Raw genomic sequence first — 23,513 nt, forward strand, 5'->3', positions numbered from 1 at the left:
ATGGATCTAATATAGTCAGCATATATAAATGAATCCAATCCAGAATTATGAAAATGAATGAACGCAGAGTTTGTACTATATCTAACACACTCTTTAAATCTTGTGGGCGTGTATTCAGTGTCCAGAGGCATTTAGCCTATCTGGCTTTACTGGATCCACAACACAATGGAAAATAATGCCAAAGTGTACAAAAAAACAACTTAAAAGGAAGTGAACAAACAAGATGATCAGATAAACATCTAGCTGTTACAGCTGTATTAAATAACTCATTGGAAGCTGTCAAAGCTCTGAAAGAAACTGAAGAATTCCTCTTGCTGCCAAATCTAACTATTAAGCTGGTCATCTAATACATGTGGCAATGGATTTTAAATTTATCCTAAACAATTTGAGCTAGCATTCTTTGACATATTAATAGAGTGAATGTCAAAATACAGAAAGAGGGCATTATCATTTTGCATTCTATGGCACTAATGCAAGAACTCATTAAGATCTTGCAAGAAATGAGAGAAAAACCAATATAACATTGGATCAAAGAAGCTCCACATGTATCACGAAAGCTGGAAATCAAGCCAGTCCTCAAAAGAAAAACTTCCAGAAAGAAAAGACAACATGATGATATCTGCAAGGCCGAATCAAGAACACAAGACCTGACTGATACACAAACCTCCAGATGTCAGATACATCAGCACCAAACTTTGCGTGTCAACAGAGTATCAATCAAAACACCGAATGAGTTCATACCATGTGCTGTCATCCAGCAGAACATGCATAAACGATAATTAAAAGAAACTCCAGAACTACAGAGCACAGGAAAAAGCTTATATATGCGCGATTGTTTTGTAGATCCCGTGTGGGTGAGTTGGTAGAGCGTGAGGTGGTCATATTAAAGGTTCCGTGTTCAAACCCCACCAAAGACAATTTTTTTTTAACTATTTACATGTGAAACTTATGTGGGAGAACATTCTCCTGACATGTATACGAACGTTTCGGAGTTTCTAGCAATGTTCTTTTGGCAGTCTGCATTCACTTCATTAGTTGAAATTAGCAAACCCATAGAGTACATTTGTATAGGCACGTGTGGTATTCTGTTGGACAGGTGCAACAGAAAAGATACCACTCATGAAGCAGCTAATGCATTTGTAGTTTCACAGAATTAACATAAACAGCTGGAACTGTAGCATAAAGAACTGCATCACACATGTGGAGGTATTAGTACTAGTAGTAGTAGTAGTAGTAGTAGTAGTAAGGTGGCACTGGCGCACAACAGATGTGTGTGCTGTGACTAGAGACTTATGTTTGTGCACACATACAAATGAGTCTGCAGTTGCTATCCAGTCTGCATGCTACAGGTACTTCTGTTGTGCAACACGAATCTGTGGAACGTTATTGACATTCTCGTCGAACTGTTGCATAGCGACTGTTGTGTAAGTACAACTACGGAAATAACTGAAAATTAAAAGAAAGTGTGCATCATTCCTATTGGACATAATTGATCAATGGAATGCATCGAATGTCATCGAAAAGGAAACATTAGATATGGATGAGGGAACACCAGGTCAAGTGGAATCGTTCGTTTGTGACCAAGAGAATGGACTAGAGTAGATAGATGTCTTCGATATAATTGCTAGAAGGATCCTCTAGCGATGAAAATGATGAAATACCACAGAAGGAGAACAGGATAGTGTTTTACTCAAGAAACAAGAAAATAAAAATGCTTGCATTTTGGCTTAACCTCAGAAAGCAGCCGAAGCCAACCCAAACATTTGCACGTCACATGATATCTGCAATGAAAAACAGATTTCACACTAGATGTCCTTCATGGTGTATGTTGTATGAACGGAAATGGCAGTGAGAAAGTGGGGAGTTAATCTCTGTGAAGGAGAAGTACAAACACACATTACAATACATGTGATGGAGACCTTCAAACACTGTTGCCAGGAAGGTTGATGTATTCATGATGGAGACATCAAATTGTGGGTGAAAACAAAAGCAAAACAGATAAATTTCCCAAGATCTGATGCCAGTGACAGTCTGGTCTTGTGCTGGAAGCATAAAACCAATGTTGTAAGCTGTAAAGTCAAATAATTTGTTGCAATGAAAATATACCACAACAGAAATGACATCCAGAAAATGGTAGAGGACCAGCAACAAGAAACTCATGCCCTCATGACAGCCTGCACAGATGCAAATATCTACAATGACGACAAGAGTGGATTCAATAAGGGAAAGATTGTGGGTCACACTCTTGCAACCAGAGGTTCTAAAGATACTGTACGGGCTGTACAGTCCATTCATGCAACAACCCATATGTACATTCGTAGCCTCATTCTTTGAGTACTCATACACATGTTCCCAGCACCAAATTTCATCATCCACTCTACAGGGTGTATACATGGACAAGGAAATAAAAATTCCCGGATTTTTCCTGGATTTCCTCGTTAAAAATACAATTTCTCCCGGGTGAAAACACACGTTTTCCACGTTAAATGACAGTAGATTTTTCCTCGGAATTGTAAAACTTATCAATCCCTTGAATGGTTATGTTTTTATACACAGGCGTAGAATTTCCCGGCACTTTAGGAAACGAAACTCAGGGGAAGAAAAATGTTTTGGGAAGATCTTTTATGGGCAGCAACATGTACGCTGCATATTTTTGTATTGTAAAAGTATAAATTTGAATTCCAAACGCCACATGTTAGTTTCTGAACCATTGAAATTGAGATTGCGGTGCGCTTTAGTAAGCCAGTGATAGCTCACGTCACGTGATCTCAATAGCCGATGACAGCAGATATTCAGACCATAGGACACGTGAAGTACTCAGCCAATAGCAACATCACTGTTAAGTAGCGCGAATACACGAACAGGAAAAGTTAACGTTTTAAGTTAATATATGTAGTGTTGCAACTAGAAAAGCAAAGCGTTCACATACTGCAAGAGAAGCTAAGCTTTCATGTATAATGTTGATCTCTTTTGCGCGTGTTACACTTTAGGATATATCCCACAAATGTGCCAGCAAAATTTTTAACCGAGTCCAGTGACTTGTCCTCAAAGTTTTATAAAAATAAATTAAGTTACCATACAGGAGAGAGGGGGCATCCTGTAGTACTACATCAATTTGCTCACAATAACGTCATAGGTGTCTGATCTTCTGGGCTCAAAATTCCTCTAAATGGCTCGTTACCAAAGAGTTGATTTTTAAATGAAAGCCAAACGCTCTGTGATCTAAGAATTCATCGTACATTCTCGTGCATAGGCCAACTTGCGTAAAAGGAAATTTACTTTTAAAGTAATGCTTTTCAAACTACCATTTGCAATATTTTCCAGTGACATGTTAGAAACGGGTTCGTTCCAGTAGTTGCCATATGTTTGTACGTGTAAAACATTAAAAGATCTTACATTATGTCATAAAAGAAACAAGACATCAGAGGATACTCCAAAAGCATTGGAATTTCGTGAACCATACTAAAATGTGCACATTTGAATTGCATCCTTAAAGTGCACATTTGTATGTGCAGATTCCCAATGAAGTAGGCCTCGACCTGATATTAAGCTTTTCAGTGTGGTTCACGGGATGCAAATTTTCTTGGAGTACCAGTATTGTATTGTCTCATATTTGGTTATTTATTATGGCATAATGCCATGCGTGTAGAAGATGAAAACGTGCACTTGAAATGCAGCGAGCAGTTGAAACTAGCCAACAGTGTGGAATTAAACACTTTGTTCCAAATACATTGACTGCCTCTGCAGGAACGATTAATGAACGCTAAATTTCTTTAGCAAACCCACAAAAATAACTTCATTGTTCTGCAAGGCGATTAATGCTTGACTGTTGGAAAGGTGGAAATAAAATAAAAGCTGAAACTGATAACATATTTTAGCCTTCCGTAATTATGTGAATGTATTTTAATTCACTTGATAGCTCCTGGCCACAGAAATCCGCTTTGTTTTCATTTGACAAGACAGCAGTAAATGAAGAGGAAACAGCAAAACCACTAAATGCAAACACAGGTCACGTGGAGACTACACACTTCCCCACTATAATTCAGACTGTTCTGTGTATCAGTTCCGGGTCTACGATATTTCCGCACCTGGGCAATACTTGATAGTGGCGCTCTCCCTGCCCTCCACCATCGAGGGTTTGAGATAGGATTTAAAAAAATTGAATTTTCAAAAATATGTTCATTTGTAGTGCACATCTTTCTGAAGAGTCAAACACAAAACATATGTGCTCAGGGAAATGTAAGGCATGTTATTTGGACTGAAGTGTGCCAAAGTGCAGCACCACACCTCTTCACACAACACTCTTCTATTGCACATCACTGTATTTCGCTCTGTGGAATTGAAATGCATATATTTTGCAATGGATGCCGTCAGACTATATTCACAGCAGTAGTTGACTGATCATCTTCTCGTGAAAAGCTTACAAGGTATTGAAAATTTCTGTTCAGTTGTTTTTCCAATTTTTTCAGGCAAATAATGCAGGTTAGTTCATGTGTGTATGACTGGTTGGTGGGAGCACTGAAGTAGAATATAGAGGGAGTGTTGACAGAAAAGACATCCTTTTTTGTGGTTTAATGAAAATGAATGAATTGCATTTTGTTCCCTTGGAAACTGGAAGTGTTTGAATTTTACTATGACTATTAACCTACATAACTTTTGACTGTTATTGTTTCTTCTTTGTAGAAATTTTAAGCAGAAGTTGCAAAGAACCAGTGGGAGGTGGTGCACTGGCTGTTAGCAGCTTATGTTTTCCAATCCAGTGTTTGAATCTTGAATTTAATAACAGCACAATTTATTGCTGCATGGCTTTTAAGATTGGATCAGAAGTGCTGATTGTTTTTGAACTTTGTCAGATGGGTGAAAGAGTGGCTGCTGACAATCATCAAAATTGTTTAACAAATGTAACGGTCTCAAGAACTTACCTATGTCATGTGCCACTCGTTACCAGAAGTGTAGATTTTTGTCTACGGATGTAAGACTTTTTGTGTCTTCATAACATCACGAGAACAGGAACATTTCAGTGTATATGATATGAATGTGTTTGGTTTTGCAAAAAAATCCAAGTTTTTTTCTGAAATGGTCTTTTTGTTTTCTTCTTCTGGCTAGCACCAAATGACTGATTGGTGGGAATCAGCAGAATTTTCCCACCAATAAACAGAGTGCTTCTATGATTTAAGGTGTTTCTTGACTTTCCCTTTCCCACCCAATTAGATAATTAAAAAATTGGCAGAATACTGATTTCGACTTATAGTGGCCATCATAGCCAGCATTAACTGCCCAAATGTCTCATATGCTGTTGGCTACTTTTATGTAGCTGAATTCACGTTTCCATTGTTGCTTGTTTCTAATTTGTCATCAGTGGTGGAACTAGCTTCATTCAATGCTAAATAAATAAAACAAGAAGTCTTAACTGTATTCATTGATTTTCAACATTGTCACCCAGAATGGCTTTTACTACTAATTTTGAAAAGATCCTATGAGTTAACATTTTGACTATGTAGAATTCATCAACCAGGATCTTTGGTACCAACTGAGAACTTAGACTACACAGGGCTGCAATGTTTCGGCGTTTTACATGAAAGTGGATCACTTACAGCGACTTTTTAATGCTCTTTACAGAAATGTAATCTGTTTTCTTCTAACACCCACAGTTTTTACATAATTCCTAAAGTTTTCCATTTTTAAATTTCCCACACAATTCACCTCGTTTGTCAAAAAAGCATACCTGTCATATTTCAGTATTAAGTTAGGAGACCAGGATAAAACTTTTGCTCCACATGCTGTTTGTCATACGTGTGTTGCAGGTTTGAGGAAATGGACACAAGGCAAATAGAAATCTTTGCCATTTGGGACTCCAATGGTATGGAAGGAAAACCATGTAGATGGTTGCTATTTTTGTATGGTGAAAGTTGGCAGGCATAACAAGAACAGTATGAAAGGAATTATTTATCCAAACCTAACATCAGTTATAACATCCATACCACATGGTCCTACCATTCCAGAGGCCACTACTTTAGAACCTCTTTCTTGTTGTTGTTCATCATCATCATCATCATCATCATCATCATCATCCCCCCCCCCCCTCCCCGTGAAACTTCAGATCCTGATGACAACTCCACACTGACAAAAGGACAAGCTGAACAAGCTGAAGAGTTTACACAGTAAGAACTGAATGAGTTGGTAACAGATCTGGGTCTCTCAAAAGAAGCAGCACAAGTTTTGGTGTCTCAAAGGAAAAACATTTGCTTACCCCAGGCGCAACATTCTACCGGTTTCGATCAAGAGAATTGCAATTTTGTGAGTATTTCACAACAGAAGGCTCCCTTTACTGTAAGAGCACTGAAGGTGTGTTATCAAGATATGGTGTTACATACATCACGAATGAATGGAGGGTATTTACAGAGCCTAACAAAGGAAGTCTCACAGTCGTACTTCTATGCACTGGAAATATGTATGACTCGGTGCCAGTAGCATATTCCGTGCACTTAAAAGAAACCTATTAAAATATGGAAATCTTGCTGAAGGCATTAAACTATTCGAAATACCAATGGGGTGTGTAGACCTGAAAGCCCTGGGAATGCTACTGGGGCAACAGTCAAGCTTTACATTCATTTCTTGTACCTGTGAATCACATCGGAGTAGAATAGAATAGTCTACCAGAATACCAGAACAACAATTAATCTAGGGCGGAAGGGGGGGGGGGGGGGGGAGAGGAGGGAATGTGATAAGAGAATCTCTGGTGAAATGAGAGAAAATCATCCTGGCACCTCTTCATATTAAACTGGCTGGGAATCATGAAACACTTTGTCTATGTACTGCCTGAAGATGGTGATTGTTTTAAGTACGGAAGTTCCAAATTTTCTTTTCTGTCTGAGGCTACACTTAAAGAAGGAATATTTGTGGAACCAAACATTAGAAGTTTGATGAAAGATGAAGTATTTGCAAATGTACTAACAGAAGAATGACTGGCTTCGACAGGATTTAAGAATGTGGTCGACAATTTCTTGGGGAGTAGGAAACACCCAGATTTCAAAGCTATGGTAGAAAATATGTTGATAGCTTTGAAAAATTTAGGATGCAACACGACCTTTAAAATCAATTCTCTTCATAGCCATATTGACTTCTTCACCAAACAATCTTGGAGATGTTAGCGAACAACATGGAGAAAGGGCTCATCAACACATGACAGAAACAGAATCGTGTTATCACAGCAGGTGGGAAGAAGGCTGACTATCATTGGTATCTAGGGGTCTCTAAAAAGAGGCAATACAGCATAGAAGAAAATCTCAAAGACAAAATTCCAATATGAAGAGGAAGCAGCACTGGGGAAGTGCAGTGCCTTTTTAAGACTTGGAATATGTTGAACTTAAAACTACAGTTAGGTCTTCAAACAAGTGAGTGCTGTTTGATTTTGTTTACTGCTTACATTTGCAAACAGTTTACAGGTTACTAGTAGAGCTGCGAGTCGCTTTATTAACATATTAATATGTCTTAATATTACATAAATATGACTATTCTTTATGGCATTATTAGCGTTTTCTCATATGTGATAGCCAAAATCTGATTTCGCATTCTTCAACTGATGCCAGCAATTAATAAAGATCACCCTTCAGGATTAAAAGCTTTGAACAAAAATTTAATTCTGCAACCCTGCGCTATCCTTTCTAGCAACTGTTTGGATGGTTATGAGACTACTGAGACACACTATATTCTCTACCTGCCTGAAGATCTGAATTATTCTCTGATGCCATCTGGCATACTACTTTGAGGAAGGCTCTTGAAAGTTCTGTTTCGCCACGATGAGACTACTTCCACTGTTCAATTTCAACTTCACATATTTCAGTAACAAATACAAGGCGTACAACTCTGCTTCCGCTGTTTGTCGACAGGTGGCAACAACGGTAAGTAGCGGTTGAAAGAAACAGATCGCAGACGTCAGGCAGTTTAGCTTGGACCTCGGTCAACATAACCTCATTCAAACATTAGTCAATTTGTGTCTGCATCAAAAAGTTGTTCACGATTGAAAATGTCGGTTTATGAGCCTAATTCTCATCATCAATACGAAGAAAACAGCGACTGAGTCTCATTGAATGCTCTCAAGTACATATGGTAAGGACGCTATTAGTGAATGAACGTGTCTCGAGTGGTTTCAATGCTTCAAGAATGGCGATTTTAACATTGTAGACCGGCACAGTGGTGGAAGAGAGAATGTTTTCGAAGAAGCAGAATTGGAGACATTGCCGAGTGAAGACTCGCGTCAAACTCGAGAAGAATTGGCACAATTAGTGAGAGTGAAATAACAAGCCATTTCAAAGCGTCTCAAGGCTATGAGCACGATTCAGAAAGAAGGAACTTGGGTCCCGTGTGAGCTGAAACCGAGAAACGTTGAACGGCATTTGTATGTTTGTGAACAGTTGCTTCAGAGGCAAAAATGGAAGGGATTTCTGCATCGCACTGTGACTGGGGACAAAAAATGGGTTCATTAAGATAACCCTAAACACAAAAAATCATGCAGATATCCCGGCCACACTTCCATGTCGACGCCTAAACCGAACATTCACGGCTCCGAGGACATGCTCTGCATTTGGTGGGACCAGCTCGGCATCGTGTACTACGAGGAATTAAAAACAAGTGAAACAATCACAGGTGTTATCGAAAGCAATTAACGCGTTTGAGCAGAGCATTAAAAGACAAATGGCTGCAATACAGCAAGAAGCACGATAAAGTGATTTTGAGGCATGAAGACGCTCAACCCCACGTTGGAAAGAGAGGTCAAACGTACTTGGAAACGTTAAAATGGGAAGTCCTTTCCCACCTGCCGTATTCTCCAGACATTGCTCCCTCTGACTATCACCTGTTTAGATCAATGGCACATGGCCTGGCTGACCAACACTTTCGATCTCAATAAAGTAATAACAAATTGGATTGATTCGTGGATTGCTTCAAAAGATGAACATTTTTTTCGACGCAGGATTCGTACAGTGCCTGAAAGATGGAAGAAAGTAGTGGCCAGTAATGGAAAATACTTTGAATGATACATGTGTAACCAATTTGTTTCATTAAAGCCTCAAATGTTGGGGGAAAAACGGCGGAAGCAAAGTTGTACACCTTCTATAAAAATGATATCACTCAACTAAGTACCCATGTGCACGTTATATGATAAAATATCATCATCTATTAGTAAAACTATATGCATGAACAGTGGAGAATCTCAGTGCACATCCTTGGCTTGTGACAAAGATTTACCGTTTCTATGAGCATAACTCACTTTTTAACGAACTTAACTCACTTTATTGCAGATACATTACTTCTTATTCATGCCTGAAAGCATGAAGGCCATCTGAACATCTGAAGGCTACTGTATAATTTTTTTTTCCTTGTAAAAGGGACAATGGTTGTCAATGGCTTCACATTTTACGCAACAAAAGCATAACATCACATGAATTAATAGCAATGCCAAATACACATCCATTAAAAAAAAATTGCAGTAGATAAAAATGTAATACCTTTTTCTTGGCTCCCTGGACAGACATTATGAATTTTTGCGGTATATACAGGACACACACAGTAATGGTCTCTTAACAAGCTGCTACAATTTTGTGCCACAACCTAAAACCTAAAGAGAATGGAAAACAACATTTACAGTTAATGTATCAAAACATTCACAATGAATGTATGAAACAAAACAAATTCTCCACAGTTTAAAAATTAGTATTAAAAATATTCCCCTAGGAAGTAATTTGAGTAATAGCTGATGACCACAAATAACTTTTTAAGTGTGAAATGTTTCTACATGTTTCAGTACCAGACATTATAGGCACTCAAACCAGTATATAAAAACAATTCCATAAATCTGATCCATAAATGAAAAACAAAGGCATTCTGAAAACTAACTCAAGATTTAAAAAAATAAAAAAAAGACCAACTACTTCCACCTCCTCTAAAGATATATCTAGAATGCGAAAGAAAAACTATATGACTGAAAATTTAAGGTTCTTGTGTTTGTAGCCTCTGCATTTACAGATAATGGAAGATGCACAATGAGCTACAGCATTGAAATGGAACAATTATAGTTTCGAACCCACTAACAATAATAATGGACTTGACCTCGTCTATTATTAATGAGCATAACATCTGTCTAGGGGAGTTATTTAAAGCCAAGTTAGGGTAGTAATTCAGTGTGACTAATACCAACTACACCACTATTATGTCATGGGGATGCCCTCGTGAAGTCACACAACAAGCAGATTATAGCAATTGTTAATAATGCCATAAAAACACACAAAAAATGCATCAAGATGCAGCAGGAGATCCTGTCAACCTAGACATTTTACCCAACAATACATTCAGGCTGTATCTGTACCATTCAACAAAATCTCATTCATCAAGGACTACTTCTATTACAAAACACTTTTTGCGTTTAAGAGATTTTACAGCAGTTGTTTCATAGTACAATGGCACTATAGCACTGCAATTTACACACACATCAAAAAAAGTTTTGCATCATCCCAGTTGCCAGAATTCTGGAAGATAGACGTTGACTGTGGATATTGTACCACAGACACAGTCCCTTTGACTGTTCAGAGATGTCACTAAACCCAGCCAAAGACATAAACAACCAGGCATGTGTAGCGCCTATAAGACGCAGGTGGTCTAACAGCCGTCAGTTCCAGTCATTCCACCAGGAAGGAAGTACACGGCTCGTTCCGTCTGTAGTTCAACCGTGCCTAGACGGTCAATAGCGCAGTTCGATGGCGCCCTGTTGTTACTTTGTGCCAGGAAGGGCGCTCGACAAGGGAAATGTTGAGGCATCTCAGAGTGAACCGAAGCGATATTGTTAGGACACGGAAGAAGTACAGAGAGACAGGAACTGTCAATGACATGCCTCACTCAGGCTGCCCAAGAGCTACCACTGCATTGGATGACCGCTACCTACGGATTATGGCTCGGAGGATCCCTGACAGTAATGCCACCATGTTGAATAATGCTTTTCGTGCAGCCACCGGACGTGGTGTTACTACAAACTGTGCGCAATAGGCTGCATGATGCGCAGCTTCACTCCCGATGTCCACAGTGAGATCCATCTTTGCAACCACAACACTATGCAGCATGGTACAGATGGGCCCAACAACATACCAAATGGACTGCTCAGGATTGGCATCATGTTCTCTTTACCCACGAATGTCGCATATGCCTTCAACCAGACAATCGTCGGAGACGTGTTTGGAGCCAACCCAGTCAGGCTGAATGCCTCAGACACACTGTCCAGCTAGTGCAGCAAGGTGGGTGTTCCCTACTGTTTTGGGGTGGCATTATGTGGGGCTGATGTACACCGCTGGTGGTCACGGAAGGCACCGTAATGGCTGTATGATACGTGAATGCCATCCTCCGACCAATAGTGCAACCACATTGGCAGCATATTGGTGAGGCATTCGTCTTCATGGACTACAATTCGCACCCTTATCGTGCACATCTTGTGAATGACTTTCTTCAGGATAATAACATCGCTCAACTAGAGTGGCCAGCATGTTCTCCAGGCATGAACCCTATCGAACATGCCTGCGATAGATTGAAAAGGGCTGTTTATGAACGATGTGACCCACCAACCACTCTGAGGGATCTACACCGAATTGCCATTGAGGGGTGGGACAATCTGGACCAACAGTGCCTTCATGAACTTGTGGATAGTATGCCATGATGAATACAGGTATGCATCAATGTGAGAGGACATGCTACTGGGTATTAGAGGTACTGGTGTGTACAGCAATCTGGACCACCACCTCTGAAGATCTTGCTGTATGGTGGTACAATATGCAATGTGTGGTTTCCATGAGCAATAAAAATGGCGGAAATGATGTTTATGTTCATCTCTATCTCAATTTTCTGTACATGTTCCGGAACTCTCGAAACCAAGATGATGCAAAACTTTTTTTGATGTGTGTATAAGTGACATTTTGAAACTTTATGCTTCTGTTTACTTATTACTTGTGGACATATTTACATATTTTAGCAATTGCTACATACTCATTATTTATGAATGCAACTAGATCTTGAACTGAATAGCATCTCAGAATGTGTGCACTGCAATTAATAACTCAATATCTCTTCCTCCAGTCAATGTCTGTATGAAAACTGATTTTGAATCACATCATCTAACTCAGGGCCTGCCAAACGCTGCACAATGTGCAGAAGTGCTGCACATGTGCGACAGCGACATCTGTTATTAGACATGTGTCCTAAATGTATGGCGGGGGCTCCACTTCCCTGTTTATGTGGTACAAGCAAGAGCGCAACATACACAGTCTCGTTTACCCCTGGTGACCGTAACCTTAACAGAGAGGTACTGAGAAATTGCAGGTACTGTGAAAAAGCAAAGGACGGGAGACCTATGTTCTCAGTCGTTTAAAAATGACGGGGAACTGCAATTCTTTTTTGCAGCCTTTGGTGAAAACTCACAGTGTTTGCTGTGAGGTCGAATAATAATTTGGATTTATTCCTTTCATAATAAAAATTATTGTTTACTAACTGTGCATTATTGCCTCATTCTGCTCCATGTTACATCATTTATCAGGAAAATTGGTCATTAAACCGATTGTTCCAACGTATACTTACATTTAAAGTTATTTTAATGTGTGAAGGGCTACACTCAGTTGAAGTCGATAAAACATAACATTCATCTAATTGTCGGTTATTGTGCAGATTTCAGACAGAACTGGTGAAAGATATAGCAATAATGGTATTGAAATAACAGGTGATCATCGAGAGGTCTGTGGTTATCATTCTGTTCAGAGGTCAGCGAGACAAAAATTATCTGGGTGTAACTGAGGGCGCCGAGAATTAGTTATAGGAAACCTTGCATTAGTTTAATGTTATTTGAAATCATGAATAAGGTTCATTGGAAGTCGCTAAGTGCTCTCTTTCTTAAATACTAGATCAAAAATATTATGTGTACTTGGGTGCCGTCAGTCAAGCTGCCTTAATAAAAATCCACTGTTGTTAACTGTATTACTTGTCTTACTGGGTTAAACTGTTAACATAAAAGTAGACATCTCAATGAGTAGACTGTGACAGTATTTTAAATGTTTAGTATGCAAAACACCTTCCCATGGTTGGCTTGCAAGCTGTGGAAGGAGCACTAGAATGCGCCGGTACAGAGTATCCCAGCAAGTGGATAAAGCGACATCTGTGCGTAGAAACATGCACTACATGAACGCTGATGGCTGCGGCGTGCACACTGTGACCCGGAAGTTGCACATGTGCAAGAGCGCCGCACGTGTGCAGAATTTCTGGCCGGCCCTGATCTAACTGAACTGTGTAGCAGCAATGGCATAAGAAATGTTTACCACAAGCAGAGCTACAATACAATGAAATCAATATTGAGTTATTACTGTCAAACCAAAGGAGTAAAATAATGCACATTTGGAAAGTTATGTTATTTTTGTGTGTGGCTGGAAACATTCTGTCTCAAAACTACTTCATCATGTCACCTTCAGGATCTCATATTTTACACATTATACACAAATTTGCTAGAGGTGATGCTATTTTAAGCAGTGTTGTACAGTGCTGCATAAAAATAATGACCACATCAACTATACAAAGTTACATAAAGCTCCCACTCAAAATTTAACACACTCATTGTGCCGTAAATATTGTGCTCCAATACATGATCAGTAAGAGGTACAGAAATAACACTAAGTAGTTCTCTGCCAATTTACAGCCATATTGGCTGTTCCTCTCAATTTTATAAAGTGGTTTTTCTAGAGACCACTGCTAGTCATAATTATCTGTCTCCCCCCCCCCCCCCCCTCAAATAAATAATATATGCATAACATCCCCAGATATGTGTTCAGTGTTGTCGTACAGTCATTTTAGCCTACCACTGAATACATATATCAAAACATGTTGCAGAAATAATTTAAGCATGATAACAATGAAATATAACTGTTAGTAGTCTCTATAAAACCTGTTTATAAAAGTTTTCTGTCAATAAAAACAACTGTCATAATAGCTCAAGAGGTTTTATAAACAGATCACCTAGTTTAACCTGGCATCATTTACAGCTTCTAATTTTGGCAGCCACATAATATACGTCTTCAATGCAACAGATAAAGTGCTCCAGGTTTGACTTTTAATACTCTTTAATCTCCTCCCTGCCATCTACAACACCACCATTGTTTTTTATGGATAATCGGAAGTCACTCCCATTCAACAACAAAAAAAGGGAAAGAAAGATTTCTTCTGCTGTATTTCACACGAGGCATAGTTTCCAAGACAGAAAAACTCTACCTAACAAATATTCTCTGATTGTCATAAACTCATACCCTTCTAACTTCTTAAATTCTTTGGTGGTCAATGTGTGTTGTGACAAGACATTAGATATGGACTAATATGTAGTAAACTTACATCTCCGCATGTCAGAGAGAGAAATACAGGGTGTCTAAAAAGTCTTCCCCTGATTACATAAATTGATAACTCAGGCTAGAAGTAAGATATAAATATGAAACTTGTGTCGAATTGTTTACAACTATCAAAGTATTTTTTATGTTTTAGGTTCGCAGTACGTAAATAGTGGAAGAGGTGCAGTACCCAAGAAGCCATGTTAACCAATCAGGAGAAGGCACAGTGTGTCCTGTAGTACCATGAGAGACGATCACCAACCACAGAGCAGACACACTTCCAGACAACATTTGGAAGGAATCCACCTGATGTCAAGAGCATTAAAGCCTGGTATGAGAGGTTCAAGAACACAGGATCGGTTGCTGACCTTCCGAGGTCTGGTCGACCAAGAACCTCAGCAGACAGGGTGGAAGCTGTAAGGCAGTCTTTTCAGCAAAGTCCGAAGAAATCTGTGCGCAGGGCCTCACGTGAATTACAGATGCCAAAAAGGTCTCTCCATGACATTTTACACAAACGTTTTTTGTTTCGTGCATACAAAGTGCAAATTGTTCAGGCCTTGTTGCTCAATGACAGTACACGTCGATATGACTTTGCGCTCGAAATGCTATCACGTATTGAGGACGATGATGGTTATCTCAGACGAATTGCCTTTTCCGATGAAGTGACCTTTTTTGTCAGTGGAGTAGTGAATTGCCATAATGTGCGCATTTGGGGTTCACAACCCCTGGCGAGGTCATGGAGTGCACCAGAGGCAGTCCAAAGGTGAATGTTTGGCGCGCGCTACTGCACGATTGAATTATCTGGCCATTCTTCTTCGCTGACACTACCATCACATCTGCAGTGTATCTGGACATGTTGCAACTGTATGCTGTTCCTCAGCTGCTTCAGTATCACCACGATGTCTTGTTTCAGCAAGATGGTGCACCGCCTCATTGGGGTTTGGACGTCCGTGCCTATCTCAATATGACCTTTCCTGGGCGATGGATTGGTCGTGATGGGCCAACGGCTTGGCCTCCACGCTCTCCTGACATAACCCCATTACACTTATTTTTATGGGGCTATGTCAAGGACGAGGTCTACCAAACACGTGTACCAGATCTTGAAACCCTGCGGCAACGGATAACCACAGTCGTTGAATCGATCCCTCCAGTGATGTTGGCTAATGTGTGGGCGGAAACTGAATATCGCCTAGATGTGCTACGTGCTACCAAGGGTGCTCATGTGGAAGTTTACTGATGTGTGAAAAAAACTTTGATAGTTTGTAAACAATTAGACACCAGTTTCATATTTGTATCTTACTTCTAGCCTGAGTTATCAATTTATGTAATCAGAGAAAGACTTTTTGGACACCCTGTATAATGTCTGTAAGAGTCAAATGTGTGACAATGGTAGACCTGTCTTTGGTTTGGTCAGTTTGATGTTAAATGGGAGCAGAAAACTTAATTTCCCAATTTGAAATTTACGATGTGTCATCAATGTGTAGGTTACAGTTTTATACTCTAAGGATTCTGAGCATCACTCAACTCTAAACAGTAAAACAATTAATCTATCTATATACCTAACAATGAAAAATACAGGATGAAATGTAACAATATTGTTACAATCTATATAACTATGTGGCCTGAAGGATAAAGCAAGTTTTTAAGCATAGAACAATTATTGTTAATGTTCCTATCTACTGCAGGACACATTTAGCATTCTGCGACTCGTCTTTGCTTATCCCATTATTTGTATTTAACCCAGGATTTTCCAGTACCATAGGTTATGATACAGGTCAGGTCAGAAAGATGGAAGTACTAGCCTCCACATAAACTGATTGACTGCAGAGGCCAGTCACACTCTCATTGTCCCACAACATTTATGAAAGTTGAGCCATACAGTGAGCCTTTCATATGGCGCAATCTATGTGATTAAAAGGAATTACATTTAGCTTTGATCTTAACTATATTAAGCAATATACTATGATGCTCCTGCAAGACTCTGAGCAGGTATGGGTGCAGAACCAGGAGGTTTCAACGGAGGACTGGAGGGTAATCAACCAATGGGTTGTATCGGAGGTCAAATCCTTACGGGGGAAGTCTGTGAAGAATAACTGAGGGTTATGTGAGAACAGGGCCTAAAACTGTACTTAGCATTCTTGCAGATTTCTGTCAGGGTAATCAAAGAAATCGGAAGCAACCATGGCATTAAGTCGGTGGCTGCAAGTGCAGCAGTTAAACATGCAACCCAGTAAGGTGGAAATTGCCACCCTGTGTCATCATCTGGGAAGACAGGAAGAGGTGTCTCTCTGATCCAGGAACCCTATTTATATAAAGGAGGCATTTCAGGCCTCTGAGGAACTAAGGGTAGACTGATTTCTGCCAGAAATCTAAAGAACTCCAGAACGTGAATTTAAGTTAAGAATGTAATTTCATTTATGCTGAAGACAGACTTTTATTCCAGAGACTTATTAACCATCAGGATGAAGTAGCAGAAAGCACATAATGTGAGGGAACTTGCACTAACCACAAATTACCCTTCTTATGAGGAAAGTACTACTCCTCTCCGGGAAGTGAGAGGAGTGGCAGACAACTGTTCACAGATGTATGATTGCCTGATTGTGATGTCAATGCCCACAACCTGGTGTGTGAAAGCACTGACATCAACAGTAGATATATTTACTCAAGACTAACCTGGAGATCCTGAGTAGAGGTAGGTAACCTATCTTGATGAACATAAGTAATGAATGGCATAACTTTTGGCTCTGTCTTAATGGACAGTAATGTCAAACAATGGCATCTGACATTGGAGCCATCTTTATCTGACCACATGTATATCAAGTTAAAAGGTTGAAATAGGTGCTGAACAGACTACGGTCCACAGGAATTGTAGGGAAACAGACTGAGGTTCATATAGGAAAGGTCTAAACACATCAAAGTGACATCTGCCATCATGACCTTACACTCAGAAAACTGTCCTACGTACATCGGTGGAACAATATCCTGGAATTGCAAAGGAAAACAGCAAGACTACTGCTTAACACTGCAAGAAGGAAAGGACAATGGACAAAATACGGTCCTCCCAAATACAACCTTTCGAATAAGCAAGCGAAAATATCATCACAGAAAGCATACTGCGAGGAGGTGAAGGACAGTTACATGCATGAGACTTCATAAAATCCTCACTAGAATAGCAAACAATCTAGGAGTCACTCTAAGGAAAGAGGATAGCCTGTGTATATAAGCACAGTGCACAAGATGCTGGATATGCTCCTTCGGTTTGACTTCCCTCAATGCACTCTGGAAGATAACACAGACCAAGATTCAGTCCCCGAGATGATCTGGTTTACAGGAAAAAGGGGGAGAACTGTTAATTTGCCAGAGAAAGTGCCGAACTCAAAAAACCCAGTGAGCCTTGGGAACATTTCAACTGTTTAAACCCTCAGGATCTGGTGAAATCTTTCTGGCTGTACTGCAACAAGCAGGAGAGGGACTAATTAAATTCCTATGAAGACTGTTTAAAAGTCAGCGTAGCAGCAGAAGTCATTCATAATGCTTGGAGGACAATTAAGGCAGTTTTCATTCTGAAGCCAGGGAGAACTGATCACATCAAAGCTACGGATAAGACACACTTGTCCACAAACATGCTTTGACTATGAGAAAACAGGGATTTTAAGGATGTACTGGTGGAACATTTACACTAGCCAATTAATCATATTTGGAATCCTCTGATACACCTATTCTCATACATAAAAAAATTATGTGGCTGGAAAATGTGCTGGGTCCAACGAAGGTATGACAGCCACAGATGGTTATTTTGCAGACCTTTGAGAATAATACTTCAGAGGGTGGTATCTGCTGACTTGAAAAACAAGGGAAAAACTGATCTAAATAGGGACTAATGTTGATACATAAATGCATCTAAGACTATGAAACAGTCATTCATTGGTGGGCACAAAACTTTTCGCCATGTATTCATAGTGGTGGAATAAAAAGTGAAAATAGTAAGTCAACATAACATGTGGCAGCATGTATAAACACAAAGTATAGATGAAGTTGTCCATTGCTAGAAAGAGAGAGAATACACTTTTTTAACTGATTACATGTAGTCTACACATCACACAAGAGCAGCGGTGTGTGCTGTGACTCAAATTATCAGCACGCAATACTACTCCAGTGGGAATGGCTCAGGTTTTTTTTAACGAGCAACTTCAAGGACGGAAGGAAGAAAGGAATGTCAGGGTTTAGACACAAATTACAGAAAACCTAAATCTGGATGACCAGACAGGGATTTGAACCATCGTCCTCTTGAATGCAAGTCCAGTGTGTTAAAAACAACTTAAATAATGAAATTATTCATGATGCCTTTGGTAAAATATGAAGAGTAGTGTGACACATCATGTGTGTCACGAAATCACACACAAACAAAATATAGACAGAAGTCAAAGGAAAGAGAAAGGCATGGCACCTTACAACACCACGTGAAGAGCATTAAATTTATTTCGTAGAAATTTCTTTCGATAATCCCCTGGAAAACACCTTAAATCAAGCATCCTTGGATTAAAAAAAAGAAAAACATCAGATAGTGTGAATACATTCTCAACCTTTCACTAACAACTGATTTGAGTACTTAGGCAACCAAAGCTGAAGAAAAATTTAATTTCACAAATTTAGATTGAGCTATGGATGTATACTCTCAATAGAGTACAAATATACAGGAACATCAATACTGGAAAGAAAGCTGGGGTTAAATGTTACATAGCTGAGAAGACTACTAGAGAAGGTGTACAAACTCTGACTGGACAAGGGTAAAGAAGGAAATTGGCCGTGAGCTTTTGAAAATAATCATATGGGACTTCACCTTTGAAATGATTCTGAGAAAGTGCAGATGACGTACATTAGGGTGTCTGGCAAGGAATTTAAACCCAGTTACTCCTGAGATCAAACAAGCAAGAAAACTCTGTAACAGACATTACATTCTTTACCAACTGGATTCCACATTGTGCCACCAGAAATAGGCGGATGATTTGTTTACTTGCAGATCTACACAGCATTCAAACTGCAAAGCACTTTGGAACAATAGTGATCACTTATTAAGTACAAATTATTCTGAAAAATAATATTGAAGTTACTTGTTCACATCCATCTGTATATGAAGGCATATCTAAGAAACTGCTGTAGGGATTTTGATCTGGTTTTGACTAATAGATAAACTTATTCACAAGGAAGGTTTTGATGTATAAACTAATTCGCGTAAGTGTTGTGGTCTAGTGGTCAAGTGTGTGCCTGGAAACCAAAAGATTGTGGCATCAAATCCCAGGTGGATCCTATTTTTTCCCCACTCTTCCTTTTCATCTAGCATTCACTTCTCAAGTTTCGAAACACGATGACAATTTCAGATCATCAATTTCGGATTCCTTCAGATCAGTAATTACAATCTGCACTCTTAATTCACTGCAGATTCTTCGAACAAAGGGCAATGAGTTACTCAACTTTGAAGTATGATAATAAATAGGTTCACTAACGACACCATAACTACTTCACCATCAGGCTGTGACATGAGACTTAGAATTTGAAATAATCAAATATACTTAACCAATAATTTCCATTTCCATAATCTGAGAACAACTGCATAGTAAAAAAACGTCCAAATCAAAATAAGTGGTGGTTTTTTTTATTCTACAAGTAAAATCTTTTATGAAAAACAACTCCAGGAACTTTGCTTTGTTTACATACAGAACATTCTTTCAGCAAACCAGTAGATGACGAAACTTTCAGCTTTCTGAGTTCTTTGAATCAAACCTAGATGTGGACACAATTCTTTGTACAGCACGATGAAGAAGCCTAGCATAAAGAGTCCACAACAAATAACTGCAGCAATGAGTCTCATCTATGCATCACAGTGCGTACTACGCTTCGCAAGAGGAGTGCCGTAACATGAGCTACACATGTACGTCATGCATGTTTTTTCTTATTTTTGCTCTTATTTGCACCACCACAACCAGCCTACAATACATATTGAATCATTCACGCAGATATACACCCACAATTCGCATACGACAACATTGGTTGTAAAAGTATTACATCATGATATGCTACTATCATTGCCATAAGATATCACTCAAAACACTAATTCAATATGGAACACACAACATGCATGCCTCCAGACAACTTTCGTGCTGTGTGTTGTTTACATCACATACATTATATGAAAGTAGTAATATCCAGTTACTTAAAATATTCTCTGAAATTTATTGTTCACTCTACACAGTGGCCCATAAACAAAATACGCTATGCCGCACAAGATGTTTGGTCATAGATATTTAATGCTACTAGTGCAAAGCTGGGCCAGGTCTCGTAAATTGAAGTCTCCCCCCCCCCCCCCCTTCCAACCCATCATGCTTTTCCGTCTGCGTGTGAAGGCTATCCTCAGGAACTACTGTAGAGATTTTTATACAGTTTTCACTAATAGATGACTGATTCATGAGGAAGGTTTGTGCATATAATTTATTACCACAATGCCACACAATTCACCTGGCCATAGATACTTAGCATTACTCATCCGAAGCTGGGTTACGTATATTTTCTCACCGACTCTTTCTAGAACCTCTTCATTCCTTATTAGATAAATGAATGTGATTTACAACATTCTGCTGTATAACACCACATTTTAAAGGCTTCTTACTGTACAATTTATGACTTCTTCAGTGACCCCATTTCACCCCCATGTTAAATCGTTTTTCAAGAATCTACTTTGTGGGTACAGAGTTTATAGTTTTGGATGCTAGCAGAAGTTTCTTTTTATAGAAAGTTGTTTTAGCTTGTGCAATCCTTCCTACTATGACTTTCAAGAATCTTCATCTACTTCGCTTTTGAGACAGCCAAAATCATTCACTTATTCAAGAGTGTCAGTAGCAGTTTCAACATTCATCCATCCAACAGACCCACCTGTTGTGCATCACATGACCTTGGTTTGTCAAAATGGGACAGATCAGAAGAAGGCGCAATGTGTCGTCTGGTATGCTGCATCCAAAGTTATGACAATGATACTGCAGAATCATCAACACCAGTATGGGAGGACACCACTGGCAAACCCAACAGGGGGTATACGTGGACAAGAAAAAAAATTCCTGGATTTTTCCCAAATCTCCCGGTTAAAAATACATTTTCTCCTGGGTGAATATACACTTTTTCCGTGTTAAGTAACAGTATACTTTCCGTCTGAACTGTTATACTTATCATCCCTTTGAAAGGATATGGTTTTATACAGCAGTGTAGAATTTCTCGGCACTTTAGAAAACGAAACTCAGGGGAAAAAACATGTCTTGGAAAGATCTTTGATGTGCAGCAATATGTACGCTGCGCATTTTCGTATTACGAAAGTATAAATTCGAATTCCACCAACAGGAAAAGATGATGGTTTAAGTTATATACATAGTGTTGCTACAAGAAAAGAAAAGCTTTCGCACATAATATTTGTCTCTAAGATTAAAAGCTACAAGAGAAACTAAATTTTTACATATAATGTTGATCTGTTTAGTGCATGTTACACTTTAAGATACATCACACAAATAAGCCAGTAAAATTTTTAATACAGACATAAATCTCTTATCTTCTGGGCTCGAAATTCTTCTAAATGGCTCGTCATCAAAGAGTTGACTTTTAAAAAGGAGCAAACGCTCTGTGATTTAAGAAATTCATCGTACATTCTTGCACATAGTTTATCTTGCGTAAAAGGAAATTTACTTTGAAAATAATGCTTTTCGAACCACAATTCGCAATATTTTCCCTCGACCTGTTAGGAATAGATTCATTTCAGCAGTTTCCAGAGAGCGCCAGATAAGAGGTGTCACCGTGCTTGCACAACTACGGTGATGTAGGAAGCCCAATGTTCGTGCGTATAAAAGATTAAAAAGTTCTTTCTTACATTATGTCATAAAAGAAACAAGACATCAGAGGATACTCCAAGAGTGTCTGAAGTTCGTGAACCACACTAAAATGCATAGTTTGCCTTAAAACACACATTCTTATCTCCAGATTTCCAATGATGTAGGCCTCGATCTGATATTAAGCTTTTCGGTGTGGTTTTCGGGATGTAAATTTTCTTGGAGTGCCAGTACTGTATTATCTCATGTTTGGTTCTTTATTATGGAATAATAGAAGATGAAAACGTGCACTTGAAATGCAGCGAACAGTTGAAACTAGCCAATAGTGTGGAATTAAAAACTTTGTTTCAAATAAATTTACTGCCTCAGCAGGAAAGCTTAATAAAAGCCAAATTTCTTTAGCAAACCGACAAAACTAACTTTGTTGTTCTGAAAGGTGATTAATGCTCGACTGTCAGAAAGGTGGAAATAAAATAAAATCTGATACTAGTAACATATTTTAGCCTTCTGTAATTATGTGAATGTATTTTAATTCACTTGATAGCTCCCAGCCATAGAAATCTGCCTTGTTTTTATTAGATGTGAGAGCAATAAACGAAGCGGAAACAGAAAAATCACTAAATGTCAACATGGGTCACGTGGAGACTAGCCCCCCCACTATAACTCAGACTGCTCTGTGCATCAGAACGTCAAAAATTTAAAAAATAAAATTAAAAAAAGACTTTTCAAAATAAGTTCATTTTGTAGCGCACATCTTTCTTAATAGTCTGATACATAAAACAATAATCATTGAGGAAATGTAAGACATGTTATTTGGTCTTAAGTGTGCCGAAGTGCAGTGCTGCGCCTCTTCAAACAACATCCTTACACCGCACGTCACTGTATTTCGCTCTGTGGAACTCAAATGTGTATATTTTGTAATGGATGCCATAAAACTATTTCAGGACAGTGGAAATCAAAATGTCCTGTAGTGCCTCTCCTGCTCCCAGTTGGCCTGTTTGACATCCTGCCCCTCTTTTTCTTTTTTATAAAGAAGAAGAATCGCAATTAATACTGGATGGGACTATTTGTAACCAGCAGAACAAGAACTCTGCAGAAAATCTGGACTCTTTATTGCCTATTAGACATTAACTTGCTTTTCTGTATGACATAAAATTAAATATAGGATACCTAAAACCAGTAAAGACAAGAGACAGGCAAGACAGTACACATTTCTTCAATTCTTAGGTCCTAGCGATTTTTCTCTCTAATC

At 39.0% G+C, this 23,513-nt stretch overlaps 1 protein-coding gene across 2 annotated transcripts in view; it reads right to left on the reverse strand.

Moving 5' to 3' along the window:
- Positions 1–23,513, reverse strand: part of LOC124555144 (metal-response element-binding transcription factor 2) — a 106,931-nt gene that overhangs the window by 52,285 nt on the left and 31,133 nt on the right. For both annotated transcript variants that reach the window (XM_047128957.1, XM_047128958.1), the window contains one exon: positions 9,507–9,616. In XM_047128957.1, the coding sequence (XP_046984913.1) occupies positions 9,507–9,533 (27 nt within the window). In that variant the 5' untranslated portion in view covers positions 9,534–9,616. The remainder of the gene's footprint in view (positions 1–9,506; positions 9,617–23,513) is intronic.

Source organism: Schistocerca americana, chromosome X (assembly GCF_021461395.2).
Source record: "Schistocerca americana isolate TAMUIC-IGC-003095 chromosome X, iqSchAmer2.1, whole genome shotgun sequence".
Taxonomy (NCBI): Eukaryota; Metazoa; Arthropoda; class Insecta; order Orthoptera; family Acrididae; genus Schistocerca; species Schistocerca americana.